Here is a 10,000-nt window from a genome sequence, read left to right as displayed (position 1 = left end):
TAATCTAACTAACTCCTCCTAACCTAACTAACTCCTCCTAATCTAACTAACTCATAAACTAACTAACTAGCTCCTAAACTAACTAACTCCTAATCTAACTAACTCCTAATCTAACTAACTCCTAATCTAACTAACTAACTCCTACCCTAACTCCTAATCTAACTAACTCCTCATAATCTAACTCCTAATCTATCTAACTAACTCCTAATCTAACTAACTCCTCCTAATCTAACTAACTCCTCCTAATCTAACTAACTCCTAATCTAACTAACTCCTCATAATCTAACTCCTCGTAATCTAACTAACTCCTACTCTAACTAACTCCTAATCTAACTAACTCCTCATAATCTAACTCCTAATCTATCTAACTAACTCCTAATCTAACTAACTCCTAATCTATCTAACTCCACGTAATCTAACTAACTCCTAATCTAACTAACTCCTCATAATCTAACTCCTCGTAATCTAACTAACTCCTACTCTAACTAACTCCTAATCTATCTAACTCCTAATCTATCTAACTCCTAATCTAACTAACTCCTAATCTAACATTATAACAGCAACACATACAGCAATGAAAGTAAACCAAACTCATATTCCTACATGCACCTCTACCATATTGACATTGACTACCTACTGTAGAAGGAGGAACCAGGAGTAACAAGTAGCTGATTGACTACCTACTGTAGAAGGAGGAACCAGGAGTAACAAGTAGCTGATTGACTACCTACTGTAGAAGGAGGAACCAGGAGTAACAAGTAGCTGATTGACTACCTACTGTAGAAGGAGGAACCAAGAGTAACAAGTAGCTGATTGACTACCTACTGTAGAAGAGGAACCAGGAGTAACAAGTAGCTGATTGACTACCTACTGTAGAAGGAGGAACCAGGAGTAACAAGTAGCTGATTGACAAGTAACACACATTGTTGTGGTAGAGAATAGCTTTCTGGATGACCTGCTAGTGTGGTCGTCTTACCTCCACAGGGGAGCCGCTGGCCTGTCTATCCCACGGAAGAGCACCCGAGGACGGGTAGAGGAGGTAGAGAGCCAGGGTGAGTCTGAGGAGGATCAGACCGGGCCGTGAGGACACGCGCTGCTGCTGACACCACCCTGCCATGGAGACTAGCTGACTGACTGACCAGTCGCACACTGGAGGAGACGAGGGGAGGGAGAGTTCCCTCTCTTTTTACAACATCCCTCCCTCGTCTCTCTCTCTCTCTCTCTCTCTCTCTCTGCCTCTCTCTCTCTGCCTCTCTCTCTGCCTCTCTCTCTGCCTCTCTCTCTGTCTCTCTCTGTCTCTCTCTCTCTCCCCTCTCTGTCTCTCTCCCCCCTCTCTCTCTCGGTCTCTCTCTCTCTCCCCTCTCTGTCTCTCTCCCCCCTCTCTCTCTCGGTCTCTCTCTCTCTCTCTCTCTCTCTCTCTCTCTCCCCTCTCTGTCTCTCTCCCCTCTCTCTCTCTCTCTCTCTCTCTCTCTCTGTTCTCAGTCAATTCCAGACAAGTCTTTATTTGTCTGGCAATGTTCTTCGTTCTGTTTCTCAATCCTTCTCAGACAGAGGAGGGGGTTTACAAACACTTTGGCACCAAAACGTCAGTGAAAACACCTCTCCAAGGAATACAACGCGACCTGTAAGACAGACAGAGCCCTGTGGTGTGCTCCCCAAACCCTGCCAACATCAGCTCTCCTCCCGCAGAGTCCCACGGAACAACAGAGTGGAGGGGACATCAGCCCTCGTCCCTCAGAGTCCCACAGAGCAACAGAGTGGAGGGGACATCAGCTCTCCTCCCTCAGAGTGGAGGGGGACATCAGCTCTCCTCCCTCAGTCCCACAGAGCAACAGAGTGGAGGGGACATCAGCTCTCCTCCCTCAGTCCCACAGAGCAAAAGAGTGGAGAGGACATCAGCCCTCATCCCTCAGAGTGGAGGGGACATCAGCCCTCATCCCTCAGAGTGGAGGGGACATCAGCTCTCCTCCCTCAGTCCCACAGAGCAACAGAGTGGAGAGGACATCAGCCCTCCTCCCTCAGAGTGGAGGGGACATCAGCTCTCCTCCCTCAGAGTCCCACAGAGCAACAGAGTGGAGAGGACATCAGCCCTCCTCCCTCAGAGTGAAGGGGACATCAGCTCTCATCCAGACACTCTGGCTCCCCCCCTCCTCTCTCCCCCCTCCTCTCTTCTCTCCACCACTCTGGCTCCCCCCTCCTCTCTTCTCTCCACTACTCTGGCTCCCCCCTCCTCTCTTCTCTCCACTACACTGGCTCCCCCCTCCTCTCTTCTCTCCACTACTCTGGCTCCCCCCCTCCTCTCCCCCCCCTTCCTCTCTTCTCTCCACTACTCTGGCTCCCCCCCTCCTCCCCCCCCCCCCTCCTCTCTTCTCTCCACTACTCTGGCTCCCCCCCTCCTCTCCCCCCCCCCTCCTCTCTTCTCTCCACTACTCTGGCTCCCCCCCTCCTCTCTCCCCCCTCCTCTCTTCTCTCCACCACTCTGGCTTCCCCCCCTCCTCACTCAGATCTCCTGCCCCTCCAGAACCACATTTCCCAGGAGGCCTGCTGGTTACGTCTGATTCAGAACCCCTCCACCACCTGATGATTCACACTCCTTTAAGAATCAAACCATTAAATGACACACCACTACAGACCAGCCATATCAGGAACCAATTAGAGTGATTCAGAACCACTCCACCACCTGATGATTCACTCTCCTTTAAGAATCAAACCCACTAGGCACCAGCCATATCAGGAACCAATTAGAGTGATTCAGAACCACTCCACCACCTGATGATTCACTCTCCTTTAAGAATCAAACCCACTAGGCACCAGCCATATCAGGAACCAATTAGAGTGATTCAGAACCACTCCACCACCTGATGATTCACTCTCCTTTAAGAATCAAACCCACTAGGCACCAGCCATATCAGGAACCAATTAGAGTGATTCAGAACCACTCCACCACCTGATGATTCACTCTCCTTTAAGAATCAAACCCACTAGGGACCAGCCATATCAGGAACCAATTAGAGTGATTCAGAGGTTTCCAGTCAGTTCACTGGCAGAGAATCAAACAACACAACACTGTATTCCCCAAAGTCTGCAGAAGGAGGGCTCATTGCAAACTTAACCAGGAAGCAAGTTAGCCTAGTGGTTAGAGTGTAGAGGAGGCAGGTAGTCTAGTGGTTAGAGTGTAGAGGAGGCAGGTAGTCTAGTGGTTAGAGTGTAGAGGAGGCAGGTAGCCTAGTGGTTAGAGTGTAGAGGAGGCAGGTAGCCTAGTGGTTAGAGTGTGGAGGAGGCAGGTAGCCTAGTGGTTAGAATGTAGAGGAGGCAGGTAGTCTAGTGGTTAGAGTGTAGAGGAGGCAGGTAGCCTAGTGGTTAGAGTGTAGAGGAGGCAGGTAGTCTAGTGGTTAGAGGAGGCAGGTAGCCTAGTGGTTAGAGTGTAGAGGAGGCAGGTAGCCTAGTGGTTAGAGTGTAGAGGAGGCAGGTAGTCTAGTGGTTAGAGTGTAGAGGAGGCAGGTAGCCTAGTGGTTAGAGTGTAGAGGAGGTAGATAGCCTAGTGGTTAGAGTTTTGGGCTGGTAACCGAAAGGTTGCTGGATCGAATCCCCCTGAGCTGACAAGGTAAAAATCTATCGTTCTGCCCCTGAACAAGGCAGTTTAACTCCACTGTTCCTCGGTAGGCCGTCATTGAAAATAAGAATTTGTTCTTAACTGACTTGCCGTGTTAAACAAAAGGTACAAAAATAATAAGTTATTTAAAAAAATGTTAAATAGCTGCCATGAACGCTGGTATTTTACTATTGAAATTAAAACGCAACAGATAAAAAAACATTTGGTAACAAACATTCCTCTGATCGTTTGAAAACATCCCAGAAGTGGTCGCTCATTTCAAACTTAATAAACCGAGACGCGGAATTCAAAATGGCCGCCGACCTAGATGGTAATGTTCACAACAGCTTATTTAAGGACGTTATCTAAAATAACATGACTTGAAGAGATAATAGTGGAGAAAAGGAAAACCCTTCGGAGCCCTGGTTTAGCATCATTACGGTACAGCATCTTGGTCACTTCAGAGCCCTGGTTTAGCATCATTACGGTACAGCATCTTGGTCACTTCAGAGCCCTGGTTTAGCATCATTACGGTACAGCATCTTGGTCACTTCAGAGCCCTGGTTTAGCATCATTACGGTACAGCATCTTGGTCACTTCAGAGCCCTGGTTTAGCATCATTACGGTACAGCATCTTGGACACTTCAGAACCCTGGTTCAGCATCATTACGGTACAGCATCTCGGACACTTCAGAGCCCTGGTTCAGCATCATCACAGTACAGCATCTTGGACACTTCAGAACCCTGGTTCAGCATCATTACGGTACAGCATCTTGGAAACTTCAGAGCCCTGGTTCAGCATCATTACGGTACAGCGTCCTGGAAACTTCAGAGCCCTGGCTCAGCATCATTACAGTACAGCATCTTGGACACTTCAGAGCCCTGGTTTAGCATCATTACGGTACAGCGTCCTGGAAACTTCAGAGCCCTGGTTCAGCATCATTACGGTACAGCATCTCGGACACTTCAGAGCCCTGGCTCAGCATCATTACAGTACAGCATCTTGGACACTTCAGAACCCTGGTTCAGCATCTTGGAAACTTCAGAGCCCTGGTTCAGCATCATTACGGTACAGCATCTTGGAAACTTCAGAGCCCTGGTTCAGCATCATTACGGTACAGCATCTTGGACACTTCAGAGCCCTGGTTCAGCATCATTACGGTACAGCATCTTGGAAACTTCAGAGCTCTGGTTCAGCATCATTACGGTACAGCATCTTGGACACTTCAGAGCCCTGGTTTAGCATCATTACGGTACAGCATCTCGGACACTTCAGAGCCCTGGTTCAGCATCATTACATTACAGCATCTTGGACACTTCAGAACCCTGGTTCAGCATCATTACGGTACAGCATCTTGGACACTTCAGAGCCCTGGTTCAGCATCATTACGGTACAGCATCTTGGAAACTTCAGAGCCCTGATTCAGCATCATTACGGTACAGCATCCTGGAAACTTCAGAGCCCTGGTTCAGCATCATTACGGTACAGCATCTTGGACACTTCAGAGCCCATCAGCTTGTTGTCATTGCAGCCAATCTCAACGCTGTGTGCTACAGGGAAGACATCCTCCTCCCTCATGTGGTACCCTTCCTGCAGGCTCATCCTGACATGACCCTCCAGCGTGACAACGCCACCAGCCATCCTGCTCGTTCTGTGTGCGTGATTTCCTGCAAGACAGGAAGGTCAGTGTTCTGCCATGGCCAGTGACGAGCCCGGATCTCAATCCCATTGAGCACGTCTGGGACCTGTTGGATCGGAGGGTGAGGGCTAGGGCCATTCCCCCCCAGAAATGTCTGGGACCTGTTGGATCGGAGGGTGAGGGCTAGGGCCATTCCCCCCAGAAATGTCCAGGAACTTGCAGGTGCCTTGGTAGAAGAGTGGGGTAACATCTCACAGCAAGAACTGGCAAATCTGGTGCAGTCAGTGTGTGTGTGTGTGTGTGTGTGTGTGTGTGTGTGTGTGTGTGTGTGTATCCTCCTCTCAGGGTGTTGGCTGAGCTCCTCTCCGTCTTGCTTATGGTAATATTTATCTGGCCATAAATGATTGGTTCAACTTTAAACACATAGGGACGCAATATTTTCATAACTCTGCCGACACACACACACACACACACACACACACACACACACACACACACACACACACAGTACAACACACACACAGTACAACACACACACAGACACACACACACACTACACACTACACACACACACATACACACACACACTCAGCCAACACCATGAGAGGAGAGATACACACAGAGACACACACACACTCACACACACACACACACACACACACCGTGGGAGGTAACTGTAGAAGTTTCCAGACCTTCTGATTTTAACTGCTGGAAAATGACGGATGTGAAGACAGACGAGAGATAAATAAACATTCCAAACGATCGTTACAGTGAGAAAATGTTTTCTACAGTGAAGCCGTATCTATCAGGTGTGTCAGAGTAAGAGTTGGGCTGATCCCGGATCAGTCATGCCTTTTCAGATCACAATGAATGAGATTACGTGGGAGGGGGGGGAACCCTGATCCTAGATCAGACACAGACCTCCCCCCCCTGCAGAGTTGAGACTCAGAAATGCTGGAAGGCTCCGGAACATTGCTCTGGAATGTTGGGAATTCTAACCGGTTCTAGAACCGGAACACCAGCGTTCCACTGTAACAGCTTCATACAAGCCATGTTGGATTGTGTGTGTGTGTGTGTGTGTGTGTGTGTGTGTGTGTGTGTGTGTGTGTGTGTGTGTGTGTGTGTGTGTGTGTGTGTGTGTGTGTGTGTGTGTGTGTGTGTGTGTGTGTGTGTGTGCGCGCCAAAACATGTGGTCAGTTACGAGCATTGAGGGACCCTGAAATAACTTACAACACACACACACACACACATCAAGTTTCCCGTTTTTAATGTGCAGTAAAATACCTTTCTTGCTAACTCTAAACCCCACGACGCAGTCATCAATAACACACACACACACACACACACACACACACACACACACACACACACACCTACTAAGTTTCAGTCATCAATAACACACACACACACACACACATCTACTAAGTTTCAGTCATCAATAACACACACACACACACACACACACACTAAGTTTCAGTCATCAATAACACACACACACACACACCTACTAAGTTTCAGTCATCAATAACACACACACACACACACACACACCTACTAAGTTTCAGTCATCAATAACACACACACCTACTAAGTTTCAGTCATCAATAACACACACACACACACACACACACACACACACACACACCTACTAAGTTTCAGTCATCAATAACACACACACACACACACACACACCTACTAAGTTTTAGAACACCTACTCATTCCAGGGTTTTTCTTAATTGTTAATTATTGTCTAACTAGACATCAAAACTATAAAAATAACACATATGGAATCATGTAGTAACCCAAAAAAAGTGTTCCTAGACATGAACCATTAGCATGGTGGCTAAACACAACATCAGGAAGTAACATTCCTAGACATTAACCACTAGCATGGTGGCTAAACACAACATCAGGAAGTAACATTCCTAGACATTAACCACTAGCATGGTGGCTAAACACAATATCAGGAAGTAACATTCCTAGACATGAACCATTAGCATGGTGGCTAAACACAACATCAGGAAGTAACATTCCTAGACATTAACCACTAGCATGGTGGCTAAACACAACATCAGGAAGTAACATTCCTAGACATTAACCACTAGCATGGTGGCTAAACACAACATCAGGAAGTAACATTCCTAGACATTAACCACTAGCATGGTGGCTAAACACAACATCAGGAAGTAACATTCCTAGACATTAACCACTAGCATGGTGGCTAAACACAACATCAGGAAGTAACATTCCTAGACATTAACCACTAGCATGGTGGCTAAACACATTATCGGGAAGTAACATTCCTAGACATTAACCACTAGCATGGTGGCTAAACACAACATCAGGAAGTAACATTCCTAGACATTAACCACTAGCATGGTGGCTAAACACAACATCAGGAAGTAACATTCCTAGACATTAACCACTAGCATGGTGGCTAAACACAACATCAGGAAGTAACATTCCTAGACATTAACCACTAGCATGGTGGCTAAACACAATATCAGGAAGTAACATTCCTAGACATTTACCATTAGCATGGTGGCTAAACACAACATCAGGAAGTAACATTCCAAGCCCAGAGGATAGTGGGATCCATCAAGCCCAGAGTGTAGTGGAGATCCATAAAGCCCAGAGGATAGTGGAGAACCATCAAGCCTGGAGGATAGTGGAGCTCCATAAAGCCCAGAGGGTAGTGGAGATCCATCAAGCCCAGAGGGTAGTGGAGCTCTATCAAGCCCAGAGGGTAGTGTAGATCCATCAAGCCCAGAGGATAGTGGAGAACCATCAAGCCCAGAGGATAGTGGAGCTCCATAAAACCCAGAGGGTAGTAGAGAACCATCAAGCCCAGAGGGTAGTGGAGAACCATCAAGCCCAGAGGATAGTGGAGATCCATCAAGCCCAGAGGGTAGTGGAGAACCATCAAGCCCAGAGGATAGTGGAGATCCATCAAGCCTAGAGGGTAGTGGAGCCCAGATGATAGTGGAGCCCAGATGATAGTGGAGCCCAGAGGGTAGTGGAGCCCAGTGGACAGTGGAGCGAACCATCAAGCCCAGAGGGTAGTGGAGAACCATCAAGCCCAGAGGGTAGTGGAGAACCATCAAGCCCAGAGGGTAGTGGAGAACCATCAAGCCCAGAGGGTAGTGGAGATCCATAAACCCCAGAGGGTAGTGGAGCCCAGAGGATAGTGGAGATCCATCAAGCCCAGAGGATAGTGGTGCCCAGAGGATAGTGGAGAACCATCAAGCCCAGAGGATAGTGGAGCCCAGAGGATAGTGGAACCCAGATGATAGCGGAGCCCAGAGGGTAGTGGAGCCCAGTGGACAGTGGAGCTCCATCAAGCCCAGAGGATAGTGGAGCTCCATCAAGCCCAGAGGGTAGTGGAGCCCAGAGGATAGTGGAGCTCCATCAAGGCCAGAGGGTAGTGGAGCCCAGAGGACAGTGGAGCTCCATCAAGCCTAGAGGGTAGTGGAGCCCAGAGGATAGTGGAGATCCATCAAGCCCAGAGGATAGTGGAGAACCATCAAGCCCAGGGGGTAGTGGAGAACCATCAAGCCCAGAGGGTAGTGGAGATCCATCAAGCCCAGAGGATAGTGGAGCCCAGAGGATAGTGGAGAACCATCAAGCCCAGATGATAGTGGAGATCCATCAAGCCCAGAGGATAGTGGAGAACCATCAAGCCCAGAGGATAGTGGAGCCCTGAGGGAGGTGGAGCTCCATCAATCCCAGAGGATAACGGAGATCCATCAAGCCTAGAGGATAGTGGAGAACCATCAAGCCCAGAATATAGTGGAGAACCATAAAGCCCACTAGCGGCTGCCCAGGTTATGCACGTGACAACGTCATTTCGCTGCGTCTACCTTTAAATCGAGCATGTTATGAATGGTCAGTCCTTGCATCCATAGCTTCTTCGTCTATGAATTTGAGAGTGATTACATTTCTCCAGTCCCAATCTTCAGCTTTTTACCGAAACAGTGGCGTGGAGTTGCTTTGTTATTGTTTCAACCGCTGATTGGCCCTTTAAAGTTAGGATTGTGGGCTAGAATGATCTGATCCTAGATCCTGTAGTTAGGGACTTATAGTGTAGAATCTGTTTTATAGCTGCAGTGTCAATACTGAACGATACATGCATTGACGGGGTAGGCCGTCATTGTAAATAAGAATGTGTTCTTAAAATTACTTTCCTAATTAAATAAAGGTTAAATAAAAAAGTACATTAAATAATCAATTTTATAGATGCAGTGCCATTACTCAACGATAGAGGGAGGAAGTAGATACGTTGGATGCAGACACCGGAAGTAGGACATGTCGTCACTGTAGTGGGGAATTCAAACTTCGACAACAGGACATCACTGAGCGAGAGGGCTGTATATTACAAATACTAAGTATATATTTCACACATTCGTGATTACTTTTTTTTTTTGCTTTCCTCACTATATCCAAGTTGTGTATTTAAGGTAGGTTCGACGCTTCAGCATAGGATAACTTAGTTAGCCAAACTGTACAAAAGTATCGTTAGCCTAGCTAGGTGAAACATTAGCGAACTTGGGGCAACCCGCAAGTCAGTGAATTAACCGACGTAATAATGTTGCTAGCTGGTTTGAATTGATAAGTCACAGCTTACTACCGTATTTGTTTATATGTTAGAAGTGTAATTATGTTCTTCTTTTGTCATCTTATGCGTTGAAACGTTTAGATTTTTAAGTTAACATGAGCTTATCGACTATTTCAAAAGAGACCGAAGGTTGTCAGTTGACAGGCAGCTAAC

At 47.3% G+C, this 10,000-nt stretch overlaps 2 protein-coding genes across 2 annotated transcripts in view; one reads left to right on the top strand and one right to left on the bottom strand.

The window, feature by feature from the left end:
- The window catches only part of LOC139394649 (ADAMTS-like 7), a 27,848-nt gene extending 26,704 nt beyond the window's left edge, over positions 1-1,144 (bottom strand). The window contains exon 1 of the mRNA XM_071142753.1: positions 977-1,144. Coding sequence (XP_070998854.1) covers positions 977-1,117 — 141 coding nt within the window. The 5' untranslated portion in view covers positions 1,118-1,144. The remainder of the gene's footprint in view (positions 1-976) is intronic.
- Positions 1,145-9,559: 8,415 nt separating this feature from the next.
- The window catches only part of LOC139394646 (maternal embryonic leucine zipper kinase-like), a 29,114-nt gene continuing 28,673 nt past the window's right edge, over positions 9,560-10,000 (top strand). The window contains exon 1 of the mRNA XM_071142749.1: positions 9,560-9,617. The gene's annotated coding sequence lies outside the window, so the exon portion shown is untranslated. The remainder of the gene's footprint in view (positions 9,618-10,000) is intronic.

The sequence above is a fragment of the Oncorhynchus clarkii genome, unplaced genomic scaffold (assembly GCF_045791955.1).
Source record: "Oncorhynchus clarkii lewisi isolate Uvic-CL-2024 unplaced genomic scaffold, UVic_Ocla_1.0 unplaced_contig_13804_pilon_pilon, whole genome shotgun sequence".
Taxonomy (NCBI): Eukaryota; Metazoa; Chordata; class Actinopteri; order Salmoniformes; family Salmonidae; genus Oncorhynchus; species Oncorhynchus clarkii.
Note: the sequence above shows the minus strand (reverse complement) of the source record. Positions and strands in the feature narration are given on the sequence as shown.